The 16102-nt window shown below is 39.9% G+C and overlaps 1 protein-coding gene across 1 annotated transcript; it reads right to left on the bottom strand.

Moving 5' to 3' along the window:
- Window positions 1-478: 478 nt before the first annotated feature.
- pggt1b (protein geranylgeranyltransferase type I, beta subunit) lies at window positions 479-15497 on the bottom strand. The gene is made up of 9 exons (XM_023394981.2): window positions 15351-15497; window positions 14658-14776; window positions 12104-12168; window positions 11754-11905; window positions 11356-11488; window positions 9682-9727; window positions 7583-7767; window positions 6887-6995; window positions 479-4488 (listed from the first exon to the last, which is right to left on the bottom strand). Exons 1-9 carry the CDS (start codon window positions 15476-15478, stop codon window positions 4322-4324), a joined length of 1104 nt encoding a protein of 367 aa, XP_023250749.1. The 5' UTR covers window positions 15479-15497; the 3' UTR covers window positions 479-4321.
- Between the last annotated feature and the right edge of the window lie 605 nt (window positions 15498-16102).

Here is a 16102-nt window from a genome sequence, read left to right as displayed (position 1 = left end):
GAGGGCCCAGTGATCCAGATCCTTTGGGTCAACAAAGTAATAAAGAAATTATTAATTTCTTCTATTCTTTTGATCTTAATACATTACCAGTGCAGAGATTTTGGCAGTTCTGTCCAGAGCAAAGCATCTGGAGATCTACTGGCCACATAGCTATTAAACGTTTATAGAAATACTAACGGTCCAAGGAGGATTCTTTATTTTATATGCTGGAAAGATGTAGGCCAAAGAAGTAAAGTAAGAAAGTATTTTTCTTTTTGGTGGTGCAGATCTGGTGTTTTTGTGCAAGCCAGCTTTGCACACAAGACATCATAGAAACTAATAAGCGGATTGCCATGAAATCTGTTGAGCAAACAATTCATCCTCTCAAGGTGATAAAATGCCCCCAATTCAACGAACCCGCAGCCTTCAACTTTTAGTCTTGATAACGGAAGCAAATTTGACATATTTATGCACAAACAAATCGACAGAAACCGAAAACTACTGTAAAAGTTAGTATGTGTTTTTATTCACCATAAATACAGTATGCACTGCCAAGCTAGAATCAACATTACTGTCCTCAAATTCAAAGCTGAAGTACTATAATACATCACATATGAACATTTGCATATCCAGTTCCTGTCTGTCTCACTGATGTAGTTGTAAACATTTTTTTTTTCATCTTGAGCACTTGCACAATAGAAGTCACATATTTATATACATTTACATACTTATCTACACTCAATATTTCTACAAAGCATAGAAAAAATAAATTCAGTTACATTTATCGTTACATTATTTATTATTACATTATGTATATTAGTTGGTGATAGAGCAAGGGTTCATGATCGATCACATGTGGCATTTTTGACTGCATCTTACAAAGACTTAAAGCAACCCTTTCACATCTGTGGACCGTTCAAACATCCTGCACTGCAGCCTTGTCTAAAGTGTAAAGCCTTGGTCGCCTCTTTCCACGCTGCGGGGCCGAGAGCATCGACTGCAGCTTGATGTGGCGGAAGAAGGAGATCGAATATAACAACTGCTGAGATGCAGCCTTCATCTGCAGGAAGTGGCAGATCCTTTTTAAAGTCGAGTAAGCATTTATCGGCCCTGCCACAACTAAGTCTTTCCACCTTCTGGAAATACATTATCGATCGGACAGGAAAGGGATAGCGAGATTCTGGTAAAACGACTTCTACCAGTCAGCTTTCAGTACATCTGACCGGATAAGTGAAGAGGGGAGTAGGTGTTCCACTTCCTCAATGTTCACACGGATTTAGGACACACCTTTTTTCCCCCCCCCCCCCTCTTTAAACAACACTTATATTCAATGCCTTTCTTGAGAGAAACAGCCTAGCTAAGCCCAATTTAAGCATGCTGTGCACGTACTGAAATCAGAAGTTAGAGCATTCGGAGCGCAGTGACCCAGAACAATACTACGTGAGGCACATTTCAGAGACTAAGTGGTCTTGCCATGTGATTTTTGGCCTGCGTACGCTAAGGACAGAACCCAGCTGAGGGAGTTCAAGCAGTATAAAAGTCACTTCAGAAGATGCATGAGAGACACGATCATTCAGTTTGAACTGATCTGGCTCCACAGTCGTGGTGCAGCAGTAACCGTTTTCTATCAGTGCATTTTTGACCAACTTAGATTTAATTCAAGGATCTAGGACATTTCATAACGAAATAACAAAAAAAAAAAAAAATGATACCATTATATTATATGGTGAATTAAAAAGCTAATTTTGTTGAGCTTGTATTATCATGATACTTGTGTCTGAGACTCAATTCAGCAGCAACAATGAAAGTCATATCTTACTTTTCACAAAGGTTAAAAAATATTTTGAGGTAACTAACAAAATGTTCGTGGAAAAAAAAAAAAAAAAAAGCAGGAGTAATGTCGGCAACATCACTTAGAGCAACTGTAGCAAAGCCTATTGTCTTAGGCATAATATCAACAAAATAAATGAAATAAGACGCTAAAAAGCAATTGTTTTGCATTAAAACAAGGCTATATAACACTGGAGGTTTGGTCAGGGTTCAGAGAGGAGATTCCAGCCTCCGACAGTTTACTTTTAATAATAGATGGATCAAATTATTTATTTATTCACTTCTCCTCCTCTCTTCTCTCCTTTCCTCCGTCTGCCTGGTTTGGTTTCTAAGTCTGAACAAGAAGGCAACTTGGCGGGAAAGGAGACTGGGCCAGGTACAGGTTCATTTTAGGTGGATGGAAAGAAAAGCACTGGGCCAATATTATTTTCATATCTTTTCAGAAATGGGACAGTAGACTCCCGCAGGTAACGTGTTGGAGACAGGCCACTGCATTTCTGACCTGCTGTGATATTGTCTCCTCCTCGCTCGTCATGTCAGGGAGCAGGTGTTTACTGTGGCAACGGTTTTATAATGAAAGGGCGTGGCTTCAGCAGGGGGCTGGAGGAATCTGTGGAGCTGGTAATACTGCTAGCTGGGAATCAGAGCACTGATGTAATGAGAAGACAAGAGGAACCGGCTGTGCTCAGCTCAGAATTTTGTGTCACCATGTTAGGATCTCATTAGAAACAAACTCTATCATTTTCCAATTTGTAGCTCAGCTCAAGGGCAAGAAGGCTGGAAGGTCACTTTTATGAGCTGGGTAGTGATTCAGAGTCAAGTCATGGTAGACATCAACATTTCAGGACACAAAGGGATGTGACCAGTGAATAGTCACATCCCTTTGTGTCAAATTCAAGTGAATGGGAAAGTGGTCTCAGACTTTTGGACCCCACTGTTCTGCTCATGTTCACTGTTCTTTGTTTTGCCTGCATCCTTTTTTTTCTGAAAACGACATGTCGATTCCCACTGCTGCTCAAAAGAATAAATTTCCCCAAGTTATGATGCCACTGTCTCATCTTTGTCCTATTGATTTCAGGCCAGCCCGAGCCCTGAAGGGAGCATGGAAGCTGCTGAAGGAGTGTAGCTCAGATCAGTTCAGGGTTCAGGAGTCTGGGGATGTCAGGATGTGATCTGCTGCTAAATTTGACTACTTTCCTTTCAGGAAAAGAAGGGATTTCCCCCCCCATCTAAAGAAATTCCCTTAAGGTCCAATCTATGTTTCTGTTAGCTTGAGGAAAAGGTTGGACAATAAATTAAACAAATCTGTTTTCTGTGATCTGGCATGATAAGGCCTGTAGCTAAATTTAATTTAATCTTCTTTTAAGGGGTTTTAGATTTTTTGACCCCAGAGGTGATTGTTGGCTCTTCGCTGCCTTTCCAGTGAATTTCCCCAGCAGTTGTATTATCATTTAAATGTCTCCCGATCACTGCCTGCAGTGGTGAAACTGGAGGATGCTGAAGTGAGAGGCTCAGGAGAGTAAACCTGCCAGGCTGGTATCAGCTTTGGGAGTGGAGAGCTTGAGGCTTTCAAAAGGTTCAAGAGCAAGGTAAGGATGGAGATGTTATGAAGGCAGAGAGGCAAAAAAAACACTGTATATACTGTCTGGAGGACGGGGCCTTGAATTGTTTTTTTGTTTTTCTTTTTGTCTGAGAATGTAGGAACGTTGATCTACAGGAAACATGAATATTTGTCTCAACAGGATCCACATTTCCCCCAAAAATTACCACTGGGCCCAAATTGGTTTGTGAACAATAATGAAAATCAATCTCATTTATTTGTTTTATAGAAAATTGAGACATTGTTCAGCAAAAGCTTAGTTAGTCAATTCATTAGACCAGAACGCTCAAAAACTTTGAGCTACTGACGTTACTCCACAACCATTTAAAAAAAAAAAAAGATAATTTAGATGTTCCCTAAGCTCTGCTCGGCATCCCTCCTAAGACTGTGAATAACCTTTACTTCGAGGAAGTTTCTTATGTGCATGTGAAGTGAGTCAGTAGTGTTCATTCATAGCAAAAGGTTTACAGCAACTATGATGATGAGGCTGGGGAGCAGAGAGCTTCCAAAATGTCATAATCTAAAAGGTTCGCAAAGGTGAGGCATCTGGAATTTCTTCAAGTCTCCAGTGACTCATACTGAACTTTCTGGCACATAATTCTATCCCCATAAACCACAATGCACAATGTTATTTACTACTGTCTACAAATAAAAAGGCAGCAAAAAAAGTGTGGCGGATATTGCTCAAAAGAAACGTTGCTTTAGGTGAATTTAAAACTAGTTCCTCAAAGTTACTACTGTGTAACTGGAGTCTTAAAAAGCCTTCTTAATTCCTGAAATGAGAAGGCCTCTCAGATGAGTTGCCAAACATCTTCAAGACACACAGCAAAAAGTCCAGTTGCCTTTGACTGACTACCGTTAGATGCTCCAGATCGAACGTGTTTAGAGGCAAACCTGTGGATCATCCTGCTGTCAGTGCTGTCTGCTGCAGCTGCCAGTGCTGTCCCTCCATGTCTGCTGCAGCTGCTGGAGGTGCTGAAAGGCTCTCTGGGTGATGTTAAGAGCTGGGTGGACCTTCCTCAGGCTGGGCTCTCCGATCAGAGACAGACCACACAGCCCTAAGTAGGCGTGGAGAGGGTCTGGTGGACCGTAAGTGGAGGGAAAAGAGGTAGAGAGGGAGGAATTGGGGAGCATAGTGAGGGATGAATGAGTGAGAGAAATTAGGGTAAAAGGGAGAAAGTAGGTCAGAGAGGGGAACTTGTCACAGCAGAAACACCTGCATGTGACAGGTCTGTAGCAATCAGAATAATCACATATAAGACGAACATGAGGGTTGTCACACCACTCTCCATTATTGAATCAAGGAAACCGTAACCTCATTGCACATAAAACCCATTGTTATGTAGAAGCACAGGTTTTGTTGTACTGTTCCTTTAAGTAGACATACATAATGCACATAGGTCGGCCCTATGGCCCCTTTGCTCCCCTGGGACCAGTGTAAAAGCTGTACAGGCCAGTAAATGGAGCAGTAATTGAATTACAATGAAATGACAGATGATTGGAAGCAGACATCAGAATCAATCAAAGCACCATTAGCTGCATCAATCAGGACTCATGAGGACTCAAACTCAAGGTTGTTCAGAAGAAAAGGAAAAAAAAAAGTCTGAGGTGAGATTTAATCAATAATTATATTTTTGATAAAGATTTAAAATCACAAATTGTGATATATGGCAATTGTATACAAAATGAGACGTGAAGCAATGATTTGTTTGATAATAGCTTAATCAGAATAATTAATTTGAACAGAAACCAGCAGAACATTAACATGGTTAGATCAACATATAATTTCACTGAAAGTTGGTGAGTAATTACATGGAATTACTTATTATTGCCCAGCAGTACTTCAAACTACTGTCCATTTATCGTATGATTTTAATACTACATCTTACAGATGCTGCAGAAAGCTGCTGAAGGTATAATTATGGTATATATTTGCAATGTTTTTGATGATTATAATCCAACACGCCTTTTTCCTTTTTAAACCTGCAATTACTGACCGCAGGAACAAGCTGTGAATGCAACATTGATAACATGAAAACTTGTTAGCGAACCATTGCTTATTTACACATCCAGCAGTTAAGGAGCAACAAATATTCTTCATTTACAGTATTAGTTCTGGCCACTTGATGAATTCAAGTCCAATATTCACTCTCTTTTAGCTCCGTATTTGGTTTCTATCAACTCCAGAGGGATATATCTGTTTTGATCACAGCCTCTTAAAGACAGTCCCTTTCACATGTATCATTATCGGGCGGCTTTGCCGCCATCACATGAAATTGATTATGAGAACCTAGCTATGCTGTTTTGATCACGTTAAAACTTTTCAAAGTAATAATTCATTACTTGATCTGCGTCCATCACTTGGGCATTTACTGTATTCAGCTTCTTTTTTTTACAGCCACGAAGACAGACACTGAAAAGAGCTGTGGTTCTGTTTCTTGGGATCATGTAAACAGATGCTTTCATTAAGATTCAATCAATTTGGCCTGAAAGTCTGACTACTCTGTCCCTATGCAATACCAGCTGTTCCTGTCAAAGTACATTTGGCTATATTTGGTCCGGGTCTGCTTGACAAATACACACCACCTGCTTTTGTTCTTTGTTATTGTTACCTTCATATCTTCCCAGAGCAGTTCCTGTGCATCAGTAGCTGTGCATGACTGGACGGTTAAAGTACATGCAAGTTCAATGTTATCAGTACCCATAATGCTGCAGAGTTCCTTTCATTTCCTAAAACTCTTTTGTTCAGTAGTATTTACGCTGCTTTGTTGGTGCAGCGCCTGTTTTGCCTCATTGTATCTTCCCTGCCTTGTTCCCGTAATGTGAGGAGCTCGATCTCCTGTGTCCTCGGGCTACACATGCACATTCACCTCATCTATTACACATTACAAGGGCGAGCAAGAACACACGAACACACATACACACACAAGCATGTACACCATTGAAGTTTAGGGTTACAAGAGCTTTTCCATTGATCTCAAGTGAAATTGCCAACCAAAACTCCACCCTGTCCTCTCCGCACCTGTGGAGGGCAGGGTAAAAACTGTCCATCCCAAAGAATGAAAGCGGAAAAACAAAGACACTGAAACTACTTGGTTCCAGCGTCTTTTTGTCCATGATGTGAGATCTTTGAAGTTACTGAAGAATAAACAGCTAAATTATGTCAGGAACCTCAATGTAGTCTATTTGTGTTCTGTTTGTTTCCTCTATGCCAGTGAAACCCACCCTGCACACTCCTGTGGCCTTTACAGCAGTATAAAAAGGTTCATGGGATTGATGCCACTCTCACTTTCACAGAAATCCCCCCACAAATACAGAAAACAGCAACACTGATACAAAACCTATATAAACAAGCATGGCAGCATTCTGTAATTTGCTTTCCAGTAGTGTCTTTTTCTTTGCACACCCTCTGATGACTGTGACCGTCTACCGAAAAATGGTCCTGAAATATCCATGTTTGCAAGTCAAATCATTTACCTGGATGGCTGTCCGGCCATTTGGCGAATCCCCCCACCAACCGATCCTGCGTGGACAAGATGAAGCTCCTGTTCTTGTCAGAGTTTGTATACTGGAACACGTCTAACAGCTGGGACAGGAGTGTGTGTGTGAGAGGAAAAGGAAGCGAACAAGAGATTTATTTTACCTCGACATGTGGGAGCAAACACAAACACAAAACATAAATATTCAATATAAATCAGAAAGTTTTTAATCATTTTCAACTGGTTGTTTCTATAATTTAAAAGAATATTTTCAACTTCAAAGATGCTGAGCACGTTATTTAATTTCACGTGGGTTACTGCCTTCAATGATCAAACATTTGATATTCCCCATTGATACCGATACCAGTGGAGACAACATCAAGCCTCAATGTTTGCCATTCTTTGCCACATACAACTATTTTTAAGTAAATGCATTTGTTCCTCTGGCACAGTTTTAACCCAGAAATTCAGCTTTCCTGAACTGTGGTTGTGTGTGTACGGCAAGTATATTTCTGTCCTATTTTTAAAAAATGCTGCTTATTATTCAGTGCAGGCTAGTGCACTCAAATTCTCCCTGCTATCTCTTCTCCCATGAGGAAATTGTACAAAAGTGCAGAAAATCAGGGGTAAAATACTTGAATGTACTTAACAAGTTAACACATGCAGGAGTGCGTACTGTTACACCAGTCTGTACCTCTAGGGTAGCTCCCACCCAAAAGGAGTAGCATGTGTCTACAGGCTTGTTGGGGCGCCCGTGGAAGCCGCTCTGCTGCCTCATGACACACCAGCGCCGGATCCTGTCCAGCTCCCGCTGACTCAACGCCTCCTCCAGTCGACCCATCAGACACAGAGAGGCTATGGCGCAGTACGTCCAACCACCTGGACACACAGACAGGCAGGTGCGTGACACTCACTCACACTTATATGAGACTACTGATTTCTGACAAGTGTATTAAAATTGAAAAGGCAGTGGTTCCAGTGGTTCACCCTGACATGTTTTGATGACAGACAAGTAGATGATTACAATCCAGTAAAAACAGAGGGTGTGTCTGTGAGTGCCATTTTACTGCCAAATACTTGATAGCGAACCACAACTCTCACTTTCCACCTTTCCTTGGAAGTAATGACAATGTGGAGTTATCTTGTGTTTCTTATTATTTTACAGAAATGTGGGCCAGAGAGGAAAATGGAGGAAAATACTTTTCTGTACCACAATTGAAGACCTCCGAGTTGAATAAAGATGCTTTAGGCGGCCCTTCTGAGATCTGATTGGGGTAATGTTGTGAATTGTTCCACCAGAATTTTAACTTTAAGGTTAGGGACTGAAAGCAGAGCGTCTTTCCAGCGTTTGTCGATTGATGACAAGCTGTTATCAGTACAGCCACAAGCAGCAGCTATCCATCACCTTCTACAACCCAACGGACAACTGCTTTCTTTATCACCAAGCCTGCAACATTACCACCATACCTCACCGCTTATCTGTGTTCAAGTGTGAGAGAGAGAAACAAAGGAAAAGCTGGGTGAAGTGTGTGGGTCAGGGGTGTAAATATGCTGACGCGTCTCTAATCAACACTTGCCTCTATTCAACCATATCTAGCTCACTATCTGCTTGAGGCACAGGAAGATCAGAGGGGGATAAATATAAATCAAATACAACTGTGGGAAATTCAAAACCAGTTACTCTAAAATAAGGGTCTGTATATATTTAAATAAAAAGAATTGACAAAGCATCTTTGTGGTAACCTTTCATATGATTTGACAAATACTCACACCTGAATGTGACTATTTTTCCTCATAGGCCATGGTATGTTATTCATGGAGACAAGCAATTGGGAATTTATCAAGTGTATTTATTAGAAAAGGAAGCGCCCTGTCGTCAGAAAACAAGAGCACATAGCCTGAAGAAGAAGAAAATGCTGGAGATATAGAGGAAACAGTGAGGTAAAAGCCAACCACACTGAATGCATACACAGAGAGAAAGTTCATTTCTTACCTTGGCACACACTTTCTGTAATACCATGTTTCACATGTTGAAACCACACAGCAGCTCAAACACAATTATCCACAAAAAACACTGTAAGAATCTGTGAACATTTAAAAGCACACAGTGTGGGAGGTCTTGGTGCTCAACAAACACAAGCTTCAAGGCTGGATGGGTAATGGGCATCTACTGTATCTCTCTACTGATGTGCAATCAGCCAACAGACAGAGAGTTGGCTGGCTCGCAGTAGAGAAGCCTGTAATCACAGACGTTGAATTTATCGCAAGGAGGGGAATTACCAAGATGCACTGGGATCTGCCCCGTCAAGCAGTTTTACTTCTATAGATTCAACATATGCGCTCAGTAAGTCACAAAGTTAACAATGCTTCCTTTACCATGTCAGAACGATGGCTGTGGATATGTTTCAAGCAGTGATTTTAAATGTGTGTGTGTGTGTGTGTGCTTATTTGTAGGATGATGTCTTTTGTATCAGAATAATAAGGTTTAATTTGAGTGGGGTAGGGATTAATGAGGACAATGTAGCTACAGAGATGGATTTTAATGGCTAATCCTTTAAACCAGTTACTCCCATCAGCCACTTTCATGCTCTCTACCACGACACCGCCAACGCACCGACAAACCTTCTGATCCGATATTAACCTTTTGCTTTAAAACCCAAATCGTTATTCTTACATTAGACTTTTAAACCCAGGTGTGTTTGTTTTTAATCTTATAGAGCATATAGGTTTCAAACTCACATTTCTGATATCTGTATAAATCAGTATAAATCACTAGAGGCTGATCATACTCACCATGTGACTCCCGCCCTGCTCCCTGGCCAAACCCACTGTCATATGACTGTAGAGACAACAAAGAAAAAAACAAACATTCAATTAAAAGAGAGGCTATAAGAAGAAAGGCAAAATTCATCTCGAGGAATCCCATTTGTTCTTACTGGTCAAGTCACAACTGAATGAATCATCAATTGGCGTGCTAACAAGATGTATTTCATGCTTCCCTCTTTCTTGCATTAGACTGTGTTGCAATCAAGTGGCAGCTGCTCAAAATGACATAATCTCATTCAGGATACACAGACCAGCATAGCTCTGGGTTATTTTTTCTTTATTTGCTATTGTTAAGCCAAAATTCACATTACTCAATTAGGTTCAAATTTTATTTGTTATCCAGCGGCTACAAGACGCTTTTTGTTCAGGCATTACTCACACATATTGGCAACCTTTGAGTGTCACTGCTTCATTTTGCTAAAAAAAAAATGTTGTGAAAGAAGTAGTAATGGCCCCAGATGGAACAGCGCAGCTAAAAAGGAGTAGGCTCTTATTTTGGGACTACACATGGGGATGTGGTTATTTCTGCTCACAGAAAGAAAATGCATAAGGTTTCAAGAACCTGCAAAAGCTAAACACTTGATTTAGAACAACCTAATTTTCCCTGAAACTGTGACAAGTTTTGAAGCAATATTTGGAAAAACAACTGCCTATCATAAAACAGTGGTTCCTACAAAATTACACAAGCTACACAACAGATGGCAGTCACTTGGGAAAAACTAACAGTGTTTAGTTCTTTTCTGTCTGTGTGTCTGGTTTGATCAGAACATAACAATAAGGTTAGTAAATGGATACCTGGCGCCATCCAAATGTAAGTGAAGCTTTGAGTGTGGCACATAACCACCCATCATCTGGTGCTTTCTGTATACTTACATTCACCAGCAACTAACTTGCTTTGCCAAAAACATTTTGAAATCCACCCACTAGTATGTGGCCAGTGGATAAATATACTTTTCAGTTATGATTTACGGGTATCTCTTAAGTAATTAACAGGCTTTTCCCTTTTTCCCCTGTCTTTCTTAGCGTGTGCGTGAAAAAGAGAGTGGGTATGTTGCATACACACCCATGTGCATAACAAAGAAACTCTGTAAGGAAACACTCTTGTATTAAATGTCAAGCTTAAAATAAGCTGAAGTTTTGGAGTGAATGGGACCATCTCTCTGTGCTGATGATCATGAAGACAATCCCTCATTCTGAGCGCTTTGATGTGTCTAACCCACGTCTGATGGAAAAACAAACACTGAGGATAAAGTAAGGGTTGAGTTAAACATCACTCAACAAACTAGCAAAAATATCATTCAAGTGCCACATCATAAACTTGGGGCTTGTTGTTTTTCTTCGGGTGGGGATGAAAAAACTCCGCTACAGCTTTAAGACCATGATGCACTGCTCAACCCTCTCCATATATTATAAATGAAGTATTTCTAGGCCGAGTACCGCCTACTAAAGGTGGGTGGCCTATTCTCCTCATTCAAGTGTAGAGGGACAGCTTTGAATGGTGCAGAAACAGTGTTTGTATGCTTAGGGGCAGTCCTGTTGGCTGGGAATGTGGGTCTCATTCATAGATTTAGGGTTGCAACCCAAACTTAACCCTCTCCCTATAGTTCAATACCTCATTCAAGGTTTTTAAAATCAACTCACCAAACTTCCTCTGATGTACTCAATAGCCTTCTGTATGTCCATGCCTGACCAGTCATCCAGCATGTAACAAATACTAGCTGCACAGTAGATAAAGCGTATATCATTTTCACTTCCTTCTGGCACTGCGTAGAAACTGGAAGCAAGAAGAAAAAAAAGCCAGACAAACACAACAGTTACACAAACAACTGGAAATTAGCAGACTTTAAATTTATAGCATTTAACTCACATCATACCAAATGTGATTTGTTTAACGTGATATATTTAAGTCTGAGGATGTGTGCAGGTGTGTGTGTGCATGTCCACGTTAAAACTCCTAGTGTTCACATGACCTTGGGTATATTTGAGTCAGAGTGTAAGTGTAAATTTGTGTGTGTGTGTGTGTGTGTGTGTGTACCAACCTGCCATCCTCCAGCTGCAGTGCTCTGAGACCAGCCAGACAGGCCTGTTTGTTAACACGGCTCAGGTTGTCTCCCAGTATTAGCAGCGAGCACAGCCCAGTGTAGGTCATAGCTACATGGCCGCTGTCATATGGATGGAGCACACCTGGACCCTGAACAGTATATCAAAATTAGACTTTATTCATACAAATGCACTGTCTACAGACAGCTAAATAGACCTTTTTGTCTTGGCATTTCTGCTTTCCATAACTATGGCTCCACAGGGAGAGAGCAGTGATTCAAAATGTGAAAAAAAAACATGCACACAACATCACAATCACCGGTAATATTACAACTGATGGGATGAGTACCTTAGTGCTGTAAGGAATTCCAATGTGAGACGATCCTCGAAACCCACAACGACTTATGTTAGACTCTGGAAGAGAACAACATGACAAGGGCAAGAGTAGATGTGAGAAATACTCTGATTTATGTCATGGTGAACATCAAGACAAACTGGAACAAGAAAGCAGTACTCTGTTTTACTGCCTCGCAAACTAGGTCTAATACTGAGTGTATTGACCTTCAGCAAGGTGCTAGAAAGAAAGATGTACAACTTGATGACTGACTAGCTATAAATAAAGCGTGCTGCTGCCATCTAGTGGCCATCACAGGACCAGTGTTTAAAGCAGGACAGCATACAAAATGAAATCATACTACAAACTGCACAAAAACACCAACAGCATGCTTTAATACAATTTCAACATGTGACAAAACATTCTGAGGTCAATATTGTGGTCAGTGTCCTGAAATATATCATGACTGTGAGAGGCTGATGGTACACTGTTTGTGTTGCACTTCACTACTTGATGAAGCGTTACGCTCTTTTTGTCTTGTGCACTTTGCTAATTTGTATTCAGTCAAAACAGACAAGCGTCACAATATTCATGCATTTTTTTCAGTTTTCTAATGATGAAAACAAAACTGTTTACTATTTCTTTTTTTTTTTTAAAGCCCTAGGGAGACAGGACAACTGGACACTTCGGTAAATAAGACATTTTAGTTTTTGGTTTTTAATGGATTTGCAAAAATTGACTGTAGATTGATCGATTGGCAAGTCTGGCAGAGACACAAAATATATTTTGCATCGACTGAATTAATCTATAAACATTTTTATATTCAACACACCTGCACTCATTTGGAGAGCAACAACATATCCATCAACAACTGTTGAAAGTCTAAACAGCTTCAAACAAAAACAAAAAAAAAAGTATTTCCATACTGATAACACATTAGGAAATCTCAAGCGCCTCTGAAGCTGTATTTTCACATCTAATGACAAGAAACCAGCCAGACACCAAACATATGGCAGCAGCAAAAATGAGACCAATCAAGCACGGCTATCCTGACATGATTTCTGCTGCTGTCTTGAATAATTAACTAACTGGGCATCTAAACAGATGGCACAGAGTGGCTTGTTAGGAGACAGAAAAAAAAAAAAGTAATTAAATATTTAGAGTCAAACTTTCCCCAATGAACAGAGGTGCTGTTGGAACAGGTTAGGTGCTGAGGACACCTTGAGGCCAATATCTGCTTCAAAGCCCAAAAAGTACTCAAATATTTCAAGGTTAACAATTTGATGAGACTTTCTTGAAATGTATGCTGAAAGAAAATCTCATATTTGACAGTATCCTAAACTGTCCCCATTCCAGCACTCCCCTTGTTGCCCTCCCTCTCTTGGACTCTATTGAAACCATTCATCTTTACATGGACACACTCCATTACATAAATAGATTCATTTACCCTCAAATGTTTCAGAAATTGTTGTTTCTTGATGTGACCATTCACACACTACCACCCACCCCACTTAAGCTCCCCCGCCCTGGAAATTAGAAACCGTGTATGTAAGAGTGTTTACACCAAGTGTGCCCGTTACAGCAATAAACAGCATTGTGCTGCACCTTTTCTATGCTGGCTTCGTTACAACTAGTCTCCATTCCTCAAAAATATTTTCTGACTGATTCTTGACTGAAAGCTGAGACATTACTGGGTACTTTCCTGTCCATGCATAGTGTCCAAAAATCCAAATCCTTGCTATTTCGACAAAGACAAAACAATAATTATTCTGTTTGATGCAGCTCCCTTGAGGCTTTGACAGCACTAATTTCTGAGTTAGGGGAATGCCATAGTTGTAGTTGTCAGGCTCAACTCTTTTCAATTTGTTTTCTTGTGTGGTTGAATTCATGTACTAACATGGTGAAAAAAATAATAGTGCAGCAGGTTAAAACAGGGAAACTGGACTGAGTTTACAACACCTGTTTTTGAAGCCCTGCGTGTCAGAGATAATAATGCTTCATTCACCTTAGTCTAGCTACAGTGTTACTGCGGTTAGACAGAGGCGTATGTTCAGCCAGGCACTCTAAGTGACACGATTCCTCCCCTTTCTGCTCATCTCCATCAGTACTCTGCTGTACTGTTAATGTATTGTTAAGCCACATTACAATTTTATCCAGTTTACCTTTGCACATCACAGGTAATTTACAGTTAAATTACTGTTAATCTACTTTACATGTTTCCCATGCAGTGATTCTATCCTGCACATTACTTTTTCAAACAGTTGCAAATGTGTCTACTTACTTATTGTGTATCTATTATTATCATTACTGCTATATATTAATGTTTACTTTTTTTTTTTTTACTTATTTACTTTGTCTAACTGACTGGTGAGCAATTGTAATAAAGGAAATTTCCCTGGATCATTATAGTTTCTGTTTCTGATGTAGTTAGTTGGCCATGACATCAACCTTTTGATTTGCTCATTACTATTGGCAATGAATATTTGTAGTGCAAACCTTTCATAATGAACTGTATAAACTTTATTCATTTTGGAGTCGGTTGTGAAAAGTAAGGGGATATCAGACTTACGATCCTCTGTGGGCAGAACCTGTAGTGAGTAGATCCATTCAATCATGGTGTTCCTATCAATAACATCAAGGGCATCCAGCACATCAAGACCAGACAGGGCAAAAAATATGATAGTTAACCTGGAAAGAAGACAGAGAATTTTTATTCATTTTTACTCATAATGGAACTACAAGAACTATGAATGCATTCAGAGCTATGCAACAAATCAGTGCCAATATAAACAGTGACAGTGAAAGATCACGATAGATTACTGGATAATAAATCCCACTACAAAACAATGTTAAAACAGCATGTTTAGCTCATGCTTAGGCGTTGGTTAAGTTCTGCTGGGAAAAGCACATGATAAAAACTGGATGTGTAAGTTCACAAATGAAGAACTTGACCAACTATACAGTCCATTTTTGCTTGAAGCTCATTTTCATATGAGCCTTATTCCAATGATAATATAACCTACAAATGTTGACGAATAAGTTTCATAGGGCGTCGGGCCCCGCTGTACAGTTAGTTTCCTGTATTACACCAGTCAGTCTGTCATAACTTCACTACCCTGGTTGATGTTAGCATGCGCGCTAAGCTAAGTAGCATTAGCCTCCATTCTAAACGGCTGCTGAACCGCAGCTAGCTCGGATGCTAGTCAAGTTTCTCAAGAAAACATACAAACTAAAGCAGCCTTTTTCATTCCAGTAAACTGACCTGGTTGTTTCCAGCGAGGCGTATCTCTCAGGTAACACCTGGAGTGTTCTCTGGAAGAATCGTACATGTCGATCTCTTAAAAAGTCTATTTGCTCAAATTCTTCAAACTGGCTCTCCTCTTCCGCCATCTTTGCATCCGCACCTATGAGGAATCTTTTCCGGTAAGTTCGTTTTTCAAAATAAAACCTCAAATTACAGAAGCAGTGGAGGAAGGGTTGAGATCGTTTACTTGGGTTAATGTGTTAATCTCACACTGTTAAAAATACTGCATTGGAAGTAAAAGCCCTGCATTACGTTACTGAAAAGTATGTAAGTATAATCAGGGACATGAATTTCAAGTAAAAAGTACTTAATGCTGAAAAATGGCGTGGAGTGTTATATTATCATACTAAAACATATAATATTCTATTATATATTACTGTTGTTGAGAGGGCTAGCACCATCATACAAGCAACTACTGATTTTCATCATGGATTAATCGGCTGATAAATTTCCCTGTCAATTAATTAATTCATTGATTGATTGGTTTGTAAAAATGTTTCTAAAAAGTGACCAGTGCCCCCCAGCAATACCCATAGCTTCCAATGACATCTTCACAAAACTTCACCATTTCTCAAAAAAATTCAAAATAAATTACAATAATTAAAAGGCACAGCACCAAATCCTCACGTTGAAGAAGCCGCTAGCATGACGTTTGACATTTTGACATGAAAGTGACTTAAATGATTATCAAAGTGGATCAATTAATCATT

The sequence above is a fragment of the Seriola lalandi genome, unplaced genomic scaffold (genome assembly GCF_002814215.2).
Source record: "Seriola lalandi dorsalis isolate HSWRI2012SDOR001 ecotype SW California unplaced genomic scaffold, Sedor1 jcf7180002054955, whole genome shotgun sequence".
Classification (NCBI taxonomy): Eukaryota; Metazoa; Chordata; class Actinopteri; order Carangiformes; family Carangidae; genus Seriola; species Seriola lalandi.
This window is presented reverse-complemented; position numbering and strand designations above follow the sequence as displayed.